The following is a 22,529-nucleotide window of genomic DNA, read 5'->3' on the forward strand; positions in this document are numbered from 1 at the left end:
GGAAGGCAATGAATGGGGTTGGGGTGGGGTGCGGAGGGCGTTTAGAGGCCAAGCATATTACACAGAGCTTAAGTCCGGAACTGAACTCCCTGTCACCAGAAAGACTGGATGAACCTGAATGGAGCTTTGCATCAAGAATTTGGTAACTTTCCTCTCTACCTCATTCAATTTTCTTTGCAATTTTTCCTTAGTCTTATGTCCCTTTCCATTCTGACTTGTTTATCCCCCCTTTTCAGGCCTCCAGCTTTCTTCCTCCTTTTTCCGCCGCTTCGTGGGGTGCCGGAGCCTGGGGCCTTGGGTTGCATTGGGAGCGTGCTCCAGTGCTATTTGCTTTGCTGACAATTCCATCATCCTCTTTCCTTAACGTTCCGTCTTTCCCTGCCAGCCACCGAGTTTCTTCCTCCCCCACGGCGTGGTTCCTCCAGCTGCTCGCCCGGGGGCCGGGCGGCTCCAGGAACCCCAAGCGGATGCGGCCGCTGGCTGGTGCCACGTCTCCGCCGCCAGCAGGCCAGCGCCTGCGTGGGTTCGAGGGCGGGGCGGGGCGGCACGGTGAGGCGGGAGCTGCGCGTGAGCGGCGTGCACACGGACCAATGGGATCCGCGGGAGGTGGCGGCGGCGGCGCGCTGCGCGCCGAGGGGCGGGTCCCGTCGGCAGTTGCTGGCGAGCCCGGGAGGCGGAGAAGGCTGTCGTTGCTTCGGCCGTCGCATCCGCGAGGGAGTCGTGTTGGCTTGCCCCGGGCCCCTAAGCTCGCCGATCGCCCCTGACGCTCGTGTGTGCGCTCCCGACCTCGCCAGCCGTTCGCTGCTCGCTAGCCGACCGTGCCTTCTGCATCATGTGCGGTAAGGGGGCTGCGGGCGGGGGGCGTGTTGCGGGGCGGTGCTGGGGTGCGGTGCGGTCGCCGCCGAGGCCGGAGGCTGGCGGGAGCCGGAGCGTGAGGGTGTGAAGTGCGGGTGCTGGGTGCGGAGGCCGGCCTCTGCGAGCGGGATGGGGGTGGTGGACCTAGGAGGGTACCTGGGAGGAGGGCGGGCTCTAGAGTGGATCTGGGGGGCCACTGGGGGCGGTTTTGCGCTGAGGAGGGAACAGAAATGTAGATATCTGTCTTGGAAAGGGAGAGAGGGCCGAGGGAACTGAGGTGTAGAGGGGCTTGCCTTCAAAAGAGTCCGTCAGGTGAATGAGGCAACCTGTGGAACATCAGGTGAGATCACTCGAACTTATCTTCCTTTCTTCTAGGATTTACCTTTTCAAAAATATTTATTTTTAGTTGCTTTCTTTCGGGCAGGCCCAGTAGAAACAGAACTATGTATAGCTAGAGCTACGACAGTGGCATTCTACATGATCTTACTAAGTGCCATCCCCTCTCAACAGAAACCATTGCTAATCAATAACTTGGTGAATGGGCTCAGACCTAATCCTGTGGTGGGAGAGGCCAGAAAGTGACTGTAACATGCGTTATCACGTGCCTGTGCACCCATTTAAAACACCTATGAAACAGTGTTGGTCCACATTTAACAAACGTTTTACCAAGAGCAGTTAAAAAACATAGGTCCTTTTATTCCATGTTTTGGGACTTTGTAATTTTAATATTCCCTAAAACTGTTAGTAAAGGGGATTGTCAGAATTATATCTGAAATGATTGATAAGCTCTAAAATAGGCATTTACTTGGCTATTGTCAGTAAAAAGAGTTATATTCTTACCGCTTTTATTGAAATTTACAGCTAACCTTACACCTGGAAGAAGGAACGCTTTCTTAAGGAAAGTAGGATTGTAATAGAGTTGAAGCTATCTGGGAAACTTATTCTTCATAGCCTTTTGCAAGAATATCCTGGCAGGAGGTGGCTTGTACTCATTGGTGTATATTTTTCCTGTACTTAATTTTATGGTAATTTCAGCTTCTGAAAATGAGGAGCAGGTTTAAATTTAGAGCAGATTAAAAAAAAAAAAAACACCTCAAAACAGAAACATCTATAAATAGTTTCTGAAATTATTAGATTAGGACTGACTTTAGAATCACTTATACTTTTGCTGTGCCTGGTTAGTAGAGTGGTTTTGAAAAACACATTATTTAGTTTGTAGCTGTGCAGTAGTGGATTTGCAAACTGATTAATCCCCAGGATGCTTCTTTTGGTAATTAACTTTTCCTGAATGTAGAGGTGTGTGCCTAGTTAAGCATGTGGCTTCCTGGTTGCAGGTCATTTCTTCTTGTTTCTGGAAAAGAAAGTACCAAAAAAGAAAAAAAATCAGATTTGCTTTAGAAAGGTTCAGATAAGGGTGAGGCTTTGGGGTGGAGATTAGACAAGAGGGAGTTTTCACACAGCCACCATCCCCATTCCATAGAGTTTTACTGCTGAGGAAACACACCGGTTATAAAGAACTAGTATTTGAAACATTTCCAAGGTCCTGCCTTTAACCCAGAACAGAGTTTTGCATGATTCCAGGAATAGAGTTCAGAATTTATTTCTTCTTTAATGTAGATTCTGAAACTTAACTGTTAAAAGGATAAGACTTTGTATTTATTTTCTTCCCATAGCTCAGTCATTGAAGTAAAATTTCTAGGCAGAGGAAGTGAGGGGGAATGAGATTAGATAGGAAAATTTAGAAGTTTACAAACCTTCTTTTTCATTTTAATTCCAGTAGAGTTAACTTACAGTGTTAGTATTAGTTTCAGGTGTACAATATAGTGATTCAGGGATTCTGTACCACACCCAGTGCTCATTGTGGACAAGTGCCCTCCTTAATCTCCAACTCCTTTTTCACCCATCCCCAGACGCATAGAAGTTTACCTTCTGATTACCTGCGGCCTATTCCAAGTTTTTAAAAAAGGTTATTTTGTCTCAACACTGTACAATATTGAAGCAGAAGAATGAAGGCAGAAAATTCTGTGATACGCTTTTTCCAATCAGATATACTAATAAAACTGTTGACCAGTTTATGCTATGTTAATAGTGTTAATTGGGAGGGAAAAAAAAGGTTCTATGGTCAAGTAAATTTGGGAAGCAGTAGATTAAATAGTGTTGAACTGGCTTTTTTTTTTTTTTTTTTTTTGATGTGTTTCTTGGAACCTTTAGTGGGCTACTAAGTGTTGTGAATCTCCCAGAGAAGAATAATAGTGTGCCTGTTTTCCAAATTTATTTTATCTTCCTCTTGGTTTTCTAGAATACACTTTGTCCTTTTTATTTGTATTACCTTTTGTTTTGGTGAGAGAATGGCAAGTCACTTAAGCTGCCCACAGCTTTTAACAGATAGTACTTTTTTTTTTTTTTTAATAAATGTAGGGTTATACCGTTCTTTTTTTTTCTTTTGATTTTTTTATTACTCAAAACTGCATTTTTAGGGGCACCTCGGTGGCTTAGTGGGTTAAGCCGCTGCCTTTGACTCAGGTCATGATCCCAGGTTCTGGGTTCGAGCCCCACATCGGGCTTTCTGCTCAGCAGGGAGCCTGCTTCCTCCTCTCTCTCTGCCTGCCTCTCTGCCTACTTGTGATTTCTCTCTGTCAAATAAATAAATAAAATCTTTAAAAAAAAAACACACAAAAACCTGCATTTTTTAAAATTTATTTATTTATTTATTTATTTATTTATTTATTTATTTATTTTTTAAACTGCATTTTAAAATTTAGCTTTGTGACTCTGCGTATTCCTTCAACACGTTCAAAACATTGTTCTCCTCCTCAGTAAGTACAGCATGCTTGATCCAGTCACTGACACAGCACACGTGGAATCACTGAGGTCTCTGCTGGGGTGGATTTTTTTTTTTTTTTTTTTTTTTGGGTTGACAGCCTCATAAGAACTGCTGGGCTCACAGCACAAATGCCTCGAAGTTGGCCTGGGCACATGCCACATGTGCATTTTGGTGCTTTTCCAACCTCCTTGGCATAAAGGTAAACAGTTCTATTACCAGGGACTTGGGGCAGACTAATTTTGTTAGAGGCTGTATTATAGGACAGTCTTTGATGGTATGTCAAATGTGGGGCCATTCTGAATGCGACTACATTGTACTTGAAAGAGTGGGTGAAATGGAGTTTTTATAAATGAGGCCATATTTAAAAGCAGTAAGGGAGCTTACAATTTAAGAGTATCCTGAAATGTATCCTTAAAAAGATTTTTGTAATAATACTGTCTAATAGCTTTGGAGGTAATTGAGGGGTGCTGAGACTGGCTGCTAGGATAAATCATAAAACCAGAACTGTTAACACATTCTTGGAAATCATACTGGATATAAAGTATTTGTGAAAGAAAATAATTAATTGCTTAATAAATATTTCCTCACTTGTGTTCCCTGGAAAGGGAGAAGTTAATAGGTGCTGGTTATGAGCAATAGAAGGTGGGAAAGAGTTTTATTACACAAGTGTGGGAAATTCTGCTTTTGGAGATTCACAGTTAGTGAGATTAAAGTTTCTAGACAGTTCTACAAATAAACATGTTAACTTTAACCCAGTATTTCTTAAACCTTTAATTATGGAACATTTCTTTCACCTTATCCCTGTTTAGCATCCTGCAAAATAGTGTCCTCTTTCTGTGGTTTAGGAAATTTTGACTGTATATTTCAAGTACATAGAAAGCATTAGAAGATATTTGAAGTGATGGGTTTATACTTGGTGCTTTGTCCTTCAGAGAGATGACTAGGATAAGGGAATTGCCTTCCAGGAGTTGCTGTCTGGTTGGAGGAAGCAGTGAATATACACAGGTGCAACACAAGAAATGCAACAAGTGTGTTTGTAGGCATTTCTTGTTCATTGTTCACTGCCATGTTATGGAGTACAAGTGGACTGAATAGAAAATCAGAGACTAGTTATGGGAGGAATGTTCCAGGTAATGCGGCAGTACTTTTTTATTTTTCAATTTTTTTTTTTTTTTTTTTTAAGTAATCTCTACACCCAGTGTAGGACTCGAACTTAACCCCAAGCCGTATGGACTGAGCCAGCCAGGTGCCCCAGCAGCCGTACTCGTACGTTGAGGAATAGTGCCAGCTGGTAGAGAATCAGTGCACTGTGAGAGATATCATTGATGGCATTTACCCAGCAGTGAATGGAGTCATAAATAGGTTGAGAACTGTTGCCATGGGGTTTGAAAGAAGAAGTAAGAATTCCAGGAAAAGGGGCCAAAGAACAGTGATTAGAGGCAGAAGAGTTCCAAAGTAGTGTATTGACTTGGACAGAATCTGCAGGAGTAGAAGGTCATTCATGTTTAAAATTGCAGCAAGAAGTTTATTGTATTTGGCTGTAAAGAAGTCATTAGAGAAGTTGCATATATGCAGGCAGAGGAACCCGAGTTTGTGTTGAGGAGGAAGGCTTGCATACCAGCAGAGGAGGGAGTATTGTGAAACTGAGGTCCCCTGATAGCATTGAAAAGTTGAGCTCTAGAGCTGTGGTTCTTGACCTGTAGGCTGTGTAGTTACTATGGGTGTTCGCTGGTTGATTCATCCTCTAAGCATTGTCTGTAAAGTTGTATAGAAGTTCTTCTAGATCATTGGATAATAAAAATTCAACCCACTATTTTGTAGGATCCTCAAAATATTTTGAGGTAATAAAAGGTTCTGTATTTAGAAAGTTGAGGAATCGCTTATCAAGAGTTACAGGTAGGAGAGACTGGCTTCAGGAAATAGTGTGTGAAATATGTTTCTCTATTTTGAGCTCATAGGGAAGGATAAGGCACCCTGGAGTGGGTTTTCCTGTGCCTTGGACAGCTGTGATGTTCCAGCAGTGTTTGGTGAGCTCTTTTTGGCCCTTAAAAATCTGGGGGAGAGGGTTGTGGATCTCTCACCAGGCTGTATCTGTATCCACAGCATGTCTCCAGGGTGAATGGCCTCTGGCTTATTGGAACAATGTAGGAAGGGTTGGAGGGTATATACTGTTAAGATGAAGAGATGAAATTCTGAATGAAATTCTGTGAGAATCTACCAGAAACTGAGAAAGAAACTGAGAGGAGAGGAATGGAGTAGTCTAGATTCTAGCTTTAGAATAATATCTGGGGAAGTTTGAAAGTTGGACAAGCAGTGAATTAACTGGACTGGCTAGCAGTTGGGAGGGCTCCTACAAAAGTGGGCCTGAAATGGATAGATGGACTTGAAGTGGATGGACTCTGCTGTAGGCCTGCTCAGGGACCCAGGAGTAAGAGCACAGCGGACTCAGAGGGGCTGGCTTGTCAGGATGCTGAAAAATTGTGGTCTGATGGGATTGGTTAGATGGAGGAGGAAGAGATGGAATGTTTGAAGGTTTGTGAGCAGAAAGTGCATGCTTTTTCTCAGGAAAGATGATGCCGTAGGTAGGCTGTGAGGGAGTGTATAATTAGAGATGTCAGGGTTTGAACAGTGCTTTGAGTTCCAGAGTGTGAAATGTATGAGAGAGGTGTTAAGGAGCTCCTTCCAGTGGCAACGTGTATTTACAACAAAGTAGGGGACACTTGAACCAGCATTTTGTAAATAGGGTAAAGATCTTAAACAATTAAAAAACACTAATTGAAATTCCTCATTGTGTCACTCCAAATGTTACAGTATTTTCTTGCTGTTTTTAGGATTGTAGAAAACATAATCTTGAATAATATTTCCTCTTTTAAAGGAATCTTTTGTGTAGAACGTGTCTCCATGATTATAATATTGAATATGTTTTGGGGCGCCTGGGTGGCTCAGTGAGTTAAGCCGCTGCCTTCGGCTCAGGTCATGATCTCAGGGTCCTGGGATCGAGTCCCACATCGGGCTCTCAGCTCAGCGGGGAGCCTGCTTCCTCCTCTCTCTCTGCCTGCCTCTCTGCCTACTTCTGATCTCTGTCAAATAAATAAATAAAAAACCTTTAAAAAAATAATATTGAATATGTTTTATGATAAGCGTCAAGTTGATGTGTGTAAGTTTAGTTGCAACATTGTTTGTGATTATGAAGAGTTAGAAAAACCTCAACCAGGGTGGAAATGATTAGGTAAAATAAATCTATTATGGAGTAGTATGCAGCCATTATATTGAATGGCTTTTACTGCCATAAAAAGATACTCAACATTTTTTTTTTAAAGATTTTATTTATTTATTAGACAGAGAGATCACAAGCAGGCAGAGAGGCAGGCAGAGAGAGAGGAGGAAGCAGGCTCCCCGCTGAGCAGAGAGCCCGATGCGGGGCTCGATCCCAGGACTCTGAGATCATGACCTGAGCCGAAGGCAGCGGCTTAACCCACTGAGCCACCCAGGCGCCCCAGATACTCAACATTTTAAGTAAAAGAAAATATATAGAGGGTTATCACATTAATTATTTATTTTTAAAGATTTTATTTATTTATTTGACAGAGATCACAAGTAGGCAGAGAGGCAGGCAGAGAAAGAAGGGGAGGCAGGCTCCCTGCTGAGCAGAGAACCCGATGCAGGACTCAATACCAGAACCCTGAGATCGTGACCTGAGCTGAAGGCAGAGGCTTAACCCACTGAGCCACCCAGGTGCCCCTAGACGGTTATCACATCTATGTGTTAAAAAAAGTACCTTCTAAAACCATGTGCGTGTAGCTTTATATATGTATAGTTAAAGGACAGTACATGTACATAGGTTCAGAGCTAAAGTGCATATTTTGGAATTACAGTGCATATCTCCCTTGTATGGAGGTACGAAAGGAGATTTTCACAATTTTTTTTTTAAAGATTTTATTTTATTTGACAGAGCACAAGCTGCGGGTGCAGCAGGCGGAGGGAGAGGGAGAAGCGGGGAGCCTGAATGTGGGGCTCAATCCAGAACCCTGGGATCGTGACCTGTGCTGAAGGCAGATGCCTAACTGACTGAGCCACCCAGGTGCCCCAGATTTTCACAGTTCATTCTGTAGCATTTGTGTAATTTGAATCTTTTAAAGATGATAGTGAATGAAATATAACTTGCATTATAAGAAAAATTTAAAAATGAAAGTTAAGTGGGATTGCAGATGGATTTTGATTCAGAAAGTATAAAATTTACAGAATGAATATGAACACTTGTCACTGATAAATTACATTGTCTGAGGATTGAAAATATGGAAATTGTCAAGGGGAAAAAATGTAAAATATTCTTATTTACAAGGACATAAATTCAACCAGGCATAGGAACTTTAATAATTAGTCAGCTAAGCTGCATTCAGTTTTCATTTCAGGAAGGTTTAATAGCCTTTCAACCAAGTGTATCCTGACCCAGGTCATGTCTGAATGTTTGGTTAAGCAAGGTGCTCATTAGTGTGTTCACGTCGTTGAATTTTAAGTTGCAGTTTTCCAAGAATGATGCCTGTAGGTGCGAAGATCTGCATCCTTGGAGGAGATGCTTATCTCAAGATATTCCATTAATAAGAAAACTTACACTCTGGAAGCACATGGTGATGTAGGAGTGGAAGAGCTCCTGTGCTCCCTGCAGCTGCTGTGTGTGGTATTGGAGCAATTACCCCAGAGCAAGGGAGAGTTGATTTTTAGGCTTTTAGTAGTTAAACCTAAAGCAGAGCTGTTTGCGGGAGGTTTAAGAAGACAAGTAAAAGATGTAAAATGGGGCTCATTCTAGTGATTTCTACTCTACTAAGCACCATTTGGAGTTGTGAATGCCTCCCTTGTGAACATGCCCTGCATGCCTGAAGAAAAAAAACAGGTTTTTTTTGTTGTTGTTTTGTTTTTTTTTTTGTTTTTCCTTCACCCAACTCTGTTACTTTGATTTTAGAAGACTTCTCTACATAGGTTGTCCTTTTCTTCCTTTCAATCCCTGCGTGGTTATTTAGGGAGAAATGTTGCTCCAACTTCTTCCTCTGTTCCTCCTCCTCTTTGTTCCAGGAGTGATCCAAAAGATGACAGTGATGATTATAGGTAATAGTCTTGCTTCCTCTCAAGGAAAAGGCAGGTTTTGAATTGGAACATGATATATGGTACTTTATTGAATCTAGATGCCACTGATTGGGAAATGCACCATTATTATATAGATCAAAAAGAAAGAGAATATGAATGTCTTAAAATCAGTGCTGAAAATATCTGAAAAAGTATTCTGAAGATGCTTTCAGAATATGATAGGCTAGATGATCTGATTGTCTTTAGTAGTGACAATCTTAACATCACTAATAAGGGACCTATGGACAATATAAAATACATACATTGTGAATAATTCTTGCTTCCAAATTTTAACGTAACTCAATTAAGTCTTTAGATCTGACTTCCAGTCTACAGGAAATAAAAGGAATAGAGGAATTGGTTAGACTACACTGTGTGGAAACAGACACAGCCAGGAGGTGAGATAGTCAACAAGAAAATTGGCCTCAGCTTACCAGTAAGTCAGTGAGTTGGGGAAAACAGTGTCTTAGGGAAAACAGTAGGGGAGAGACCATTCTGGATTCAAAGAGACTTTTGAGACATAACAATCAAATGTGAGGTATGATCCTTTATTATATCCTAGAATGAACAAATTAGCTGTAAAAGACTTTTTATAATAGGGAAATTTTATTTATATTTTTAAAGATTTTATTTATTATTTGAGAGAAAGACTGAGTTCATATGAGCGTGAGCAGGTGGGGTGGGGGGGAGAGGGAGGGAGAAGCAGGCCGCCAACCAAACAGGAAGCCTAATGTGGGGCTCGATTTCAGGACCCTGGGATCATGACCTGAGCCAAAGGCAGATCTTAACTGACTGAACCATAGGGAAATATTAAATATGAACATCGTATCAGGTGGTGTTAGTATTATCTTCTTAGGTATGATAATAATGCAATTTTGCAGAAAAATGTCCTCAAATTTTATATATTACTTTGCTTTTATTCTTAGCAGAATACAATTGATCCTTGAACAACATGGGGTTTGGGGTGCCCACCCTCACCCCCTGCAGTGGAAAATTTGAGTATAACTTTTGATTCCCCCCAAATTTAACTACTCATAGGCATGTGTTAACTGGAAAGCTCAACCATAATATAAACAAAGCTCACCAAAAATATTAATACATACATTATATACTGTATTCTTACAAAAGCTGGAGAAAAGAAAATGTTATTAGGAAAATCATAATGGAGAGAAAAATACATTCACAGCACGGTACTGCATTTGTTGGAAAAATCCACACATAAGTGGACCTGTGCAGTTCAAACCTGTGTTCAACAGTTGATTGCACTCTGAAAATGATAAGGCTCTTTACCAGGTTTCCAATTTTAATATGGTGGGTACACCATACATAGAACAAAATCATGTAAATGTTGTAACAAAGAAATGAGGCCCAGAAGAGAAGTGTAGTGTGTATAGGTGTTAAAAAAAATGTCAAATTCATCTGGAATGGTTCCAAAGCAATCAGAAGAATCTTCAGATACTATAGAACATCAAGCTGGTGAGGACTGTAGATGTCCTCAAATGTCAGGCAATATGTCCCTTGTGCTGTCACTTTCTACTTCCTCGTAATACGAGTTGCTGATCAATCACGGTTTTCCTTCCTGTTTAGGAAATGGGGCCACTGAATCATTTTTAACAATGTTTTCTACAGTCATTATCAGTTAATTCCTCGGTACGTACTATGAAAACTATTTTACCACCTCTCAGTCAAACCCATTCATTTTGCAGAGGGTTTGAGGCAGGGTGGTATGGTGGAAAGCTTTGAGGCCTACGTGAGTTAAAAGATTTGCAGGATTTCTTAGGTGAAAGAGTACTTTATGAGCTAACAAATGTTTAGTGTGAATTTTATTAGTTTCTCAAATAGTTACCACTTTAGAAGTTTGTTTGTAGGTGGGTATTAGTTTAGAAGATCTCTTTTGCCATGAAATGATACTCAGAATCTCAAGATCCACACATTAAGCCAGTATAAACCAGAGACTGGAGTTAGAAATGGTATCGAAGTTGAATGCTATTATTGAGTTCTGTGTATTAAAAGTTGTAAATTTAATATTGTATCACTCTGAATTTTCCTTTAAAAAGTGTGTTGAGTCTATAATTTGTCTTTAAGAACAGTTGGTTTTATATCAGCATTTAAATTGACAAAAAATGGTATTCATTATATTTAATCTTTAATTCTCCATATGTATTACTTTTACCATCAGAATTACATTTCTTAAAAAAAAGAGAGATGACTTAGTATTGAGTTTTCTGGTTTGTGCTGCATTGTTGGGATTTGGCAACTCTGAATTTCCTCAGATGGCCAGCAGTTCCTAGCAGTGTAATGTGTTTTATTAATGACTTTCAAACGAGCTCAGTTGTATCCTCCTCTAGCGGATTATTTAGCTGATGCTCATCACTGTGGTAGAGTGTAGACCAGTTGACAATCAGTGTTTCATTAGATCATTTATATTACAGTCTTATTTTGGGAGCAGATTCATCTGTGAATTATCTTTTAATGACATAATAAAAATTCTTATCTGGAACTGATAGTTTTCTTTATTCATTTAATCTTTATCAAATGCCAGTGACCCATGGTGGGGGAAGGTGTAAAACCACATAGAAGTTTCATTGAAGTCGGGTCATTAGTGCGTTTTCCAGATACCTGATGAACAGCAGTGACATCAGGAACCGCAGCCTTTAGGCAGGGTTGTGGTGCTGTGTGACATGCTTGTACAACACATGGTAACTTAAAAAATCTTTACTGATGTAAGGTTTTAAAAAATATATGAATGGGGCCACCTGGGTGGCTTGGTTGGCTAAGCAATTGACCCTTGTTTTTGGCTCAGGTCATGATCTCATTGGTTGTGGGATCAAGCCCCTCGTGAGGCTCCATGCTTAGTGGAGAATTGGCCTGAAGATTCTCTCCCTGTTTCTCCCCTGACTCACTCATGCTTGTTCTCTTTCAAATAAAATATTTAATAAATAAAAAAAATAAGAATATGAATGAAATACAGGATTGCTGTAGTGTTTGATCTCATACTGCCTTTTTAGGGAAGGTTCAGACAGTGTTTTCATTTTGTTTTGGACTGTAGTGTTCAAATGTGGATTTCCTTTTTTTCTTTTTTTTTTTTGAAGAGCATGATAGTTTATTTGAAAAAATTGCACTTTATCAGTCATGGTGATCATACATAATTGGCTTTTTTTAGATATTAACATTATGGTTTTTTTTTTTTTAAAGATTTTATTTGTGAGAGAAAAAAAAAGTGAGCACGCATGTGCATGAGCAGGGGGAGAGGGAGAAGCAGACTCCGCACTGAGGAGGGAGCCCGACATGGGGCTTGATCCCAGAACCCTGGGATCATGACCTGAGCTGAAGCCAGGTACTTAACCTACTGAGCCACCCAAGGGCCCCATGCTGCCGTTTTTAAAATGTGGATTTCCTCTTCCTGTGTTCTGCCTGCTTGTTTTTCTGGTTCAGTTCACATTGTACTAGTCCTTTTATTCTAGTTTTGCTTTTCCAAATAAGTGCTTCTTTTTTATGAGTATCATAATAGTTGTTTATCTTTTGGTAGTATCTGGTGAACAACTGGTTCATTCAAGGAATGCCATTTTCCCTTAAGAGGATTATATAAATATTTTAGTCCATTTTTCCCTATTATTAAATTATTTAGGTTGTATTTTTCATATCATCAATATTTATTTATGTTTATTTGTAAGAATAATTATTCCAGGGCCCCTGGGTGGCTCAGTGGGTTAAAGCCTCTGCCTTCAGCTCAGGTCATGGTCCCAGGGTCCTGGGATTGAGTCCCACATCAGGTTCTCTGCTCAGCAGAGAGCCTGCTCCCCCCTCTCTCTCTGCCTGCCTCTCTGCCTACTTGCGATCTCTGTCTGTCAAATAAATAAATAAATCTTAAAAAAAAAAAAAAGAAAGAATGCTTTAAAATTATTATAAAAAAAAAAGAAAAATTATTCCATCTGCCTAGTTTTGTAGGGACCATGTGTTTCTTAAAATACTTCAGAAAATGTTTTCCTTTAAACAATGCTCAGGGCATAAGATACAAACTACAAATTTGTTGATTGTTTAATTTTTTAAAATTAAATTTTACTTGACAAGGTGGTAGTGATGGAAGATATGTGACTAGCCTTATAAGCTTCTTTGCAAAAGCTAAACATTTATTTTGACGTATTAGCTTCAGTCTTTTATACGAAGGAGAAATACCCCTTTGTAAAACTTTTCACCACCTTTAAATAATTTGAAGTGAGAATTTCTTTCTTTTTTAAAGGTCACTCTAGGGATGCCTGGGTGACTCAGTCGTTTAAGCGTCTGCCTTCGGCTCAGGTCATGATCCCAGAGTCCTGGGATTGAGCCCCAGAAGGGGCTCCCTGCTCAGTGGGGGGGTCTGCTTCTCCCTCTCCCTCTGCTCTTCTACTTGCTTGTGCTTGCTCTCATTCTCTCTCTCTCTCTCTCTCTCTCAAATAAATAAATAATTAAAAAAATAAAGATGACTCTAGCTTCATATTTCTGCACATCTTAGACATAATTCTACAAATGATTTTGTCACAGTTATGTCAATTTTGCTTCATTAGTCATATTCTTTATTAAATATTTGTTCATTTGCAGGTATATTTGCTTACTTAAACTACCATGTTCCTCGCACAAGACGAGAAATCTTGGAAACCTTAATCAAAGGCCTTCAGAGACTGGAGTACAGAGGATATGATTCTGCTGGTATTTCCTTTTAAAAAAATATTTTAGGTTTTGCATGATTCTCAAATCTAAATAAAGAGATTTTTTGTTTGTTTTAGTTGACTAGATTCTTTAACATTATCTATTTGTTTCAACTAAAGCTAAAAAGAATTTTTGTTGTTTTGTCATGTTTAAAGGGTTTATACATATTATTTCCATAGTATTACCATTTATATTACTTCTTAAGGATGTCTGCCTTTGTTACGAATGTTACTGTAAAAACATAAATCACCTGGGGCGTTTTCATGGTAGAACACAGTTCTTGAAGGCCTTGCTTTATAAATTATCTTTTTCTTTCCTGTGATTTCTATTTCTCCAAGGAATCCCTGCTGTTGGCATATACACTTAGCCTGAGATTCTTCTATCTTAAATAAATGACAAAGCAATTAAAAATAACTTTTTGTCAACTTTATGTTCTATTCTGGCTGCTTTCCTTACTGTGTCAGGGGTCCCCACGACTACCCTCAGTTCTGATAACTCCTGAGGACGACTCAGCATATAGTTGAACTCGTAGCTATGATTTATTACAACAAAAGAATACAGAGCAAAATCAGCAAAGGGAAAAGGTGCATGGGGTAAAGTATGGAGGATAATAAGGCACAAGCTTCTGAGAGTTCTCTCCTAGTGGAGTCACACAGTGTGTGCTTAATTCCCCAGCCAGTTATGACAGTGTGTGGAATGTATGTCAGAGAAGCTCATTAGTCACTCAGTGCCCACGCTTTTTTTGGGGGCTGGTCACACAGACCCCCTCTGCCTAACGTGTACCAAAATTCTAGAATCCCAGAACGGAAGCAGATGGTCAGCATAAGCCACACTGTTTGCACAGTTAGGTGCCATAAGCCATTCTTAATCAGTCAGGTAACCATCCTGAAATCCAAGTTTCCAGAGGCCAACCAGGGGCCAGCTTTGCAAGCAGACCTTTCTAAGGAAAGTAGTATCAGACTTGCTATGTTAAGTTTTTACTGTACTCTTGACATGGCCAAATGTAATGGGCATTTATTTTCCATGATTTCCCTTGGTTAATAGAAAGTGAGCTCTTCAGCCTTTGTCCTTAAAATTCTCTCTTTCCTTAGCTTCTCTAACAACACATACTCTCTAATATGCTGATTCTTTTTTGTCTGCTTTGAGGGTTCCTTTTCTTCCACTTTTTGCACAAATATTAATGTTTTTTCAAGATTGTTTTCTAGCCCCAATTTTCTTACTCTGTATCTTCATGGGTGAGCTCTGACTTCATCAACCTCCTATATTGTTGGTGACTTACAACCCACATGTATTTCCCAAGCCACAGACCTGTATTTCCAACTGCCCCATAGAAATTTCTTCCTGGAGAAACCATGATATTATAAACTTGGCATGTCCAATTCATGCGTGTCTTTCTGTGTTCCTTTATTCAGCAATCATTCAACAAGTCTTGGGAGCCTAGGAGGAATCCCGGACTCAGGCTGCACATTCACATTGCACCCAGACAGTTCTACCCTCAGTATCACCGATCTCTGTCTTCGTCACCACCGTTTGGTTCACGGCCGCCCCATATTTGCTTTGCTATAGCTAGATCAGAAACCAGACAGCTGGTTTCTGCTCTCTGTCCCCTTCAGTCTGTACGGTTTCCAGAGAGCGTTTTCTCAACATTTTTGCCATGTGATTTCTTGATTTGAAACTACTTAGTGCCTTTCCAGTACCTTCAGGTAGCTTTTTCAAATTCTTTAGGAACGTAAGTAGAATTTTGAGAACTGTGTTTCCTGATGTTCCTTCCTTCTTCCCTTTCTGAGGTGGGTGCCAGCCTCCTGCATTTCTCCATTGTTGCTCCAGTTGCCACCCAACCTGTAGTACTTGTTTTTTTGTTGTTAGAAATTTGAGGGAAACGATTGAGTTTTCATTTTTGTTTCGAGCAGCTATCATGTTTCTTGACATATAATAAGTTGTCAGTACATTTGAATTGATGATTGAATGAATTAATTAAATGAAAAAATAATTTCTAATTAAAAATTTGCCTCACGATGATAATCTAAGTAAGTTTCTAAATCTTGCTTTTCTGCCTCTCGATGAATTAGGTGTGGGAGTTGATGGAGGCAATGACAAGGATTGGGAAGCCAATGCCTGCAAGATCCAGCTCATTAAGAAGAAAGGGAAAGTTAAGGCACTGGATGAAGAAGTTCACAGTAATGTACTTAGTTTGAATTTTGTCCCCCCTCCCCTCCCTTGACTTCCTTCTCCCTTCCTACCAAATTCCCTTTCTTTCCCTATTTTGGGGTCCATTTTAAGTATAGTGGTATTTAAAGTTGAGGGAAGGAAAGAAAAGTATACTTTTGTTATTGTCCCTACCAGTGTACAATGTACCTTAGCTTAAGAAATGACCATATTAACAAGGGAAGGAAATTAAGTACATTGTGTTCATAACAAGCTCAGCGTCCTAAAATGAAGTAACCACCATTCCCAAGGAAGGACCTTTCACAGGACAAAAGGTATTTTTAGTGGTGTCCTAATTCTAGTGTCTTCACTGGGTTGTCTTCACTCGGGAATAAACGCCTCCTTTGAGCATGTAGTCAGTCAGTCTAGATGTTGCCTTTTAGTAGAACTGATATAATCAGGTAAGTGTCATGTTTTTCCTTCAGGATTTTCTTCCCTGGCATAAAGTAGTTGTCTACATGCTTCAATAAAGAGGATATACTTCTTAGTATTTTGTTCATAACATTATGCTTACATGTTTTAATTTGTCACAGGAAACTTAAAAACAAAAGCTTTGAAGTACATTGACTGAAAAAAACATTTAAAGAAAATTTGCCACAGGAGTGCCTGGGTGGCTCAGTCAGTTAAGTGTCTGACTCTTGATTTCAGCTCAGGTTATGATCTTAGCATCATGAGCTTAAGCCCTGCATCAGGCTCCATGCTGAATGTAGAGACTGCTTAACATTTCTTTCTCTCCCTCTGCCCCTAACCCGCTCTTTCTCTCTCTTAAAAAAATCCTCAAAAACTCAAGAAACAGGCTTTTTAAATATACCTGCTGAAATGGATGCCATTGAATTCATGGTAAAGGAGTGCAGGTAGAAGAGGAAAATGATGGACTTGGTCACTTTTTTTTTTCACATAAGCCAAACATTTAGCTTTGTAGTACTTGCTGAACATGCTAGATCAATACTTATTTGCACGTATTGTGGGTAAGATTAGCTTAGGGATGAGGCAGACACCCAAATAACTGTACTTCAAAAACTGTAGTATAAATACTTGCTCTACTGTGTGTATGACATCCTATATACCAGGCTGATTATAGTAGGTTCCACAGGAGAGGGGGAAAAAAAAAACCAAGTTGCTTAAGGATTCAGGGGAGAGCTAGTTCCAACTTGGAGGTGGGATTGGAGAGACTTGGTATACGGAAGGAATGGCTGCTGTTTTCCGTTTGGGCAGTGAAGGTGAGCAGGGAGGACCTTCTGAGTAGAATAGCGTGGGCAAAGATAATAGGGAAGTCAAATTTGATGGAATGGTGGGTAGTCCTTTTAGTCTGTATTATTGGTAGTTGAGTGCGAGAGGCTAGAAGGCAGACTGCAACCAGAATCACCATCTTTGCATATCAACATACTGAAACAGGCCGCCTCCTGAAGGAAAGTCAAGAAGGGAATGGAGAAATGGGAACTTGCAGACATTGCTGGTAAATTTGTGATAAATCACTTTGAAGAGGAAACTGGCAATGTCTAAATGGGAGGTGCCTAGACCCTGTGACCAGCCGCTTCCCATCTTGGGCATCTACTGGAAAGAAACTATGGACAAGGAGACATGACAACAAGATTCATTGCAGCAAAATGTAGAAACAGCTTAAATGTCTACCAGTAAGAGAATGGGAGATTAAGAAAACAAAAGAATACTAGCATTTGTGGACCCATGTTAGTGTTTTAGATGTTTGAAGGCACAGGTGGGAAAACTCTCCATGAACTCAAAAATCCCCTGGGGAGGCCAGGGTGTAAAGGAGGCATCAGCTGCATTTTTTTACATTTTAGATATGAAAATCTGAAGCATAGATGGTTAGATGTTCGTATTTGTCAACTCTGGGTGTGGGTATTTGGGTGTTTGTGATTACTCCTAGTAAGTTCCAGTGTTTGACCTGTTAAAGACAAAAGAGAAGGAAGTCATCTCAGAAGAGGCCATTAGATTGGTTATTGGTAATTTCTGACCTGGATAGTAATAGCTAACACTTATTGTTGCTTTCTGGGTCCTAGGCAATCTATTAAGTGCCTTACTAGTCCTCAGTATAACCCATGAAGTGCGTAAAATTACCATCCTCATTTTACAGATGAGGGAATTGAAACACAGGAGTAAGTACTGTCACGGGGTAGGTGCTGTCACTGGGTGGTGTCAGCAGTAAAGGCAGTGAAGTTTGGGGGCAAAGGAAGACTGCTATCTGTAACAAAAATGTAAGATTTTAAAAATATGTGGGGGGCGCCTGGGTGGCTCGGTGGGTTGGGCCGCTGCCTTCGGCTCAGGTCATGATCTCAGGGTCCTGGGATCGAGCCCCGCATCGGGCTCTCTGCTCAGCAGGGAGCCTGCTTCCTCCTCTCTCTCTGCCTGCCTCTCTGCCTGCTTGTGATCTCTCTCTGTCAAATAAATAAATAAAATCTTTAAAAAAAAAAATTTGGTATCATAAGATTTAAAGCATAAATGACTATACATTAACATTTGTTATCTCTGGATATAGGTGTTTGAGTGTTTTATTATTGCCAACAAATTTAATATGGTTGAACTATTTTTTCTTTAAAAAAAGGATGACATCTGGGGCACCTGGGTGGCTCAGTGGGTTAAAGCCTCTGCCTTTAGCTCAGGTCATGATCCCAGGGTCCTGGGATCGAGCCCCGCATGGGGCTCTCTGCTCAGCGGGGAGCCTGCTTCCCTTCCTCTCTTCTCTACCTGCCTCTCTGCCTACTTGTGATCTCTCTCTGTCAAATAAATAAATAAAATCTTTGAAAAAAAAAAAAGGATGACATCTGAGAAAGTTAACACAGAAGGCAAGAGCCGTATGGGTGCATGTGGGGGGAGGACAGAAGTTGCAAATAAGCAAATTACAGAGTGATCACCGCTCAGAAGGGTCAGGGCACAGGTCGGAATTTAGCCTTTATAGGAGTCACAGGTGAAGGAAAAGCGAAGTATAGCAGTTATGAGGTGAAGGGAAAAAAGCTCAGTAAAGGGGATATTGAGGTACTGTCCAGGTAGGATTGGGGCTTAAGAAGAAGTGATGTCTTGAGTGTTGGGAGAATTGAGTGAGCTTTCGGCTTAGTGAATAAGGAACACACTTCTGTGTGGCAACAGTAAAACAGGTTTGGTGATTACCGTGAGTTTGAAATGGACTCAGTTTACAGAATTTTCTCTCTTTTCAGTGTTGCTTGGCAGTTTGTGGGTGGGGAGAAGAGAGAACTGGGGATGGAAATATCTGAAGTTAAGGTTCAACAGAGGGCTTTAGAACAGGGGTAACAGTGAATAGAATGGGTCAAGGATTGGGAGTCATGATTAACTTATAAACCATGAAATATTTGTTGTGAGAAATATGCTTATTGTCATAGCAGAGATTTTTTTCTTATTAGGCTTTAGATAATGCTCTTTTGGCAACCATGAAATAGGTATGATAATAACTGTAAATTTTTTTTTAATATTTATTTGACAGAGATCGCAAGCAGGCAGAGAGAGATAGGAGGAAGCAGGCTCCCCGCTGAGCAGAGAGCCCAATGTGGGGCTCAATCCCAGGACCCTGAGATCATGACCTGAGCTGAAGGCAGAGGCTTAAACCACTGAACCACCCAGGCGCCCCAATAACTGTAAATTTGAATTGGATTCAATCTGTAGACTCTTGTTACTCTCTTCAGTGTTGCTTGCCAGCATGGCCAGAGGGTGGGGGTGGAGAGGTGCCTTAATTATAATTAGCCTAACAGAGTAGTCAGATGTTTTCATTGCTTGCATTAGCCTGTTAAGTAGTGATAAACAATAATCCTTTCCTTTTCTGGAGGTTATTTATTTATTTACTTATTTTAAAGATTTTATTTATTTATATGACAGACAGAGATGACAAGTAGGCAGAGAGGCAAGCAGAGAGAGAGGGGAGGAAGCAGGCTCCCTGCCAAGCAGAGAGCCTGATGTGGGGCTTGATCTCCGGACTCTGAGATCATGACCTGAGCCAAAGGCAGAGGCTTAAACCACTGAGCCACCCAGGCGCCCCTGGAGGTTATTTATCAGGTCACCTTAATTATTCAGGACACAGTTAAGCCAGGAAAGAATACATTGATGATTCTATCTGTTGGTTGACTGAGCCATCCAACAAAAATTTGAATAACTGCCCTGTATAGCTTAGTGCTTGGGCTTTGCAGATAATAAGGCAAGCTGCTGCTTATGTAGAACTTAAATCCTGGTAGAAGCCAGGTTGACACCTGTCATAAAGTTAAAGTAGTACAGCATAGTATATCATTGTGGTTTTAATCTCTGGCTCTGGAGTCAGCTGGCCTTGGGGTCACAGCCTATCTCTGCTTCCCATTAGTTATGACCTAAGGCAGATTCTTTGATCTCTGAGAGCCCCAGTTTCTTTATCAATAAAATGGGAACAATAGTACCTAACAGAGCATTGTAAGGATTCAATAACGAAATGCATATTTCTTAAACACTTATTTTATTTCAGCCATTGTGCCAGGCCCTGCTGACATAATAGACAACAAGATAGGCAGACTCCCTGGTCTGATGGAGCTTGACTATCTAGTGAGAGGGCCAGACAACAAATATTTAACATTAGCTAGTGTGATTAGTGCTGTGAGGAGAAAGTATGGTAGAAGTGACATGTAAGCAGCGAATGCATTATTTTCTGAAGGGGGAAATTCTAGGCACAGGAACACCCAAGTGCAAAGACTCTATTGGTGTTGGTGAGGTGGAGAGTGGCAGGAGAGGAGCTGGAGAGGTGACTGAGGATGAGGTCATGTAGGATCTTCAGAAAGGTGGATTTTACTTCATGTGCCTTGTGAAACCCTTGGAAGATTTTGCATTAGGGAAGTGACAATGATGGGCTCATTTGGTTAGTGTGCAAAGACTAGATTGTTCAGAGGGAAGATTGGACATTGGGAGACCAGGATTCTATTGAAGCAGTTTAGTTGATGGTTGCTTGGGTCATACTGAGATGGATAGGGCAAGAAGAAGTCTTAAGTCCCTAGCATCAGGTAAAAATCTTAGTAAATGGTGGCTATTGTTGTTTGTAAAAGGTGTGTTGAGGGCTTTGAAGGGTAATGGGAGAGATGGGAGAATGAGAATGTAAAGGCAGCTGGGGCCAAATGGTGGAGGGCCGCGTACCCACAGAAAGATACTGGGGCTTTATCTTGTGAGAAAAAGGCTCTCTGGCTCTATGTGAGAATTTGAGGATCTTTTTATAAATCCCTGTGACCAGGATTAAGATGATTCACAAGGGTAGCTAGGGATGCAAACCACTTTTTACGCAATGAGAATCTGTTCAAGGATTTTAAGGGTTTTTTCTTGATCATATTTGTGTGTTAGAATGATGTCTGATTAGCCAGTATAAAAACCACAGAGACCGTGCTAAAATAAAATGCACGGACTTTCCTATTTGAGACTTCTGAGCAGTTTGCTCTTCTTAATTTAGGCCTGTTGGATATCTGGTTTCTTTTCCAAATGAATTTTATATTTAGTAAATCAGAAAGGGGGCATTACTAGTAAATACTAGAACTGCCTTTTTTTTTTTTTCCTTTGGAAAAAACAAGAAGAGATAACTTATAGGGAAAAGAAATCAGAATAGCTGCTTTTCAAAATAAAGGAACATCCATCTATAACCCCATACTTTCATTTGTTCTACTCTCAAGGACTGTTCTTTGATTTTAGAAGCTCTCCATAATTGCAGTTTATATTGTGAAACATGTTTACATTTACTAGGGACCAAAGAAATTGCAGTCATAAGGTTGTATGGCATTGAGAATGTGAATTTATTTTTACAGGTTTAGTTAAAGTGGTACTGGTGTTTTTTTCAAGGCACAGATTAAATATAGATTAAAAAAAAACCACACATTTACTTTTTTGGTCCATAACCCTTCAGTTTGAACGTTTTCAAGCCTTCAGAAAAGTGGAACGAATTGTGCGTTAACCACCCATATACTTCATCTAGTTCTACCAGATGTTAGTACTTTGTCACATTTGCTTTATCCCCTGGTTGCTGGGTTCATTTGCTCTAAATATTTGAGCTGCGTTAAGTCCTGAATCTTTTTTTTTTTTAAAGATTTTATTTATCTGTTATTTGAGAGAGAAAGAGAAAAAGAGATCAAGAGATGGGGGAGAGTCAGAGGGAGAAGCGACTCTCTGCAGAGCAAGGAGCCCGATGGGGCTTGATCCCAGGACTCCAGGATCATGACCTGAGCTGAAGGCAGTTGCTTAACCAACTGAGCCACCCAGGCATCCTGAATCTCTTAATTACTATTTTGAATATGGCTGATCTTTAGTTTCAATAATTGTATGCTCCGGGTGAACAGCACTGTATTAATATATATAATAAATAATATTTATAGCTTCTAGCTCTACAGCGTGATTTAATAATGGAATTTTTCATATTATGTTCTTCAGAACAACAGGATATGGATTTGGATATCGAATTTGATGTACACCTTGGAATAGCTCATACCCGTTGGGCAACACATGGAGAACCCAATCCTGTCAATAGCCATCCCCAGCGTTCTGATAAAAATAATGGTATGGACACATTCTACATGCTGTGGAATGATTGTAGAGGGGTCAATAATGGGAGAAGAATGAAAGCTTTTATGTTTTTGTTATTTTAATTTTTTTTTTGATCTGGAAAGTTTCAGACCTATTCACAAGTAGAGAATATGTAGAACCAGATGTATCTGTCACCCAGCTTTAACATTATACACAATCTGTAATTTTTCACCATACCCCTCCACCCAGATTATTTTGGAAGCTCTCTGTTTGTCTCCTTTTCCCTTGCAGATTATTGTGGTGTTTGTCTTGTAGACTTTCCTACAGTCTAGATCATGCTAATTGTATGCAT

At 40.3% G+C, this 22,529-nt stretch overlaps 1 protein-coding gene across 3 annotated transcripts in view; it reads left to right on the forward strand.

The window, feature by feature from the left end:
* The first annotated feature begins 676 nt into the window (after positions 1-676).
* The window catches only part of GFPT1 (glutamine--fructose-6-phosphate transaminase 1), a 60,748-nt gene continuing 38,895 nt past the window's right edge, over positions 677-22,529 (forward strand). The window contains exons 1-4 of one of the 3 annotated variants that reach the window (XM_047747195.1): positions 677-839; positions 13,379-13,486; positions 15,556-15,663; positions 22,085-22,210. In XM_047747195.1, the coding sequence (XP_047603151.1) occupies positions 833-839; positions 13,379-13,486; positions 15,556-15,663; positions 22,085-22,210 (349 nt within the window). In that variant the 5' untranslated portion in view covers positions 677-832. Of the gene's footprint in view, positions 840-13,378; positions 13,487-15,555; positions 15,669-22,084; positions 22,211-22,529 lie in introns of those variants that run through there. The other 2 variants (XM_047747196.1, XM_047747197.1) reach the window with 2 other exon arrangements.

Source organism: Lutra lutra, chromosome 9 (genome assembly GCF_902655055.1).
Source record: "Lutra lutra chromosome 9, mLutLut1.2, whole genome shotgun sequence".
In the NCBI taxonomy this organism is placed as follows: domain Eukaryota; kingdom Metazoa; phylum Chordata; class Mammalia; order Carnivora; family Mustelidae; genus Lutra; species Lutra lutra.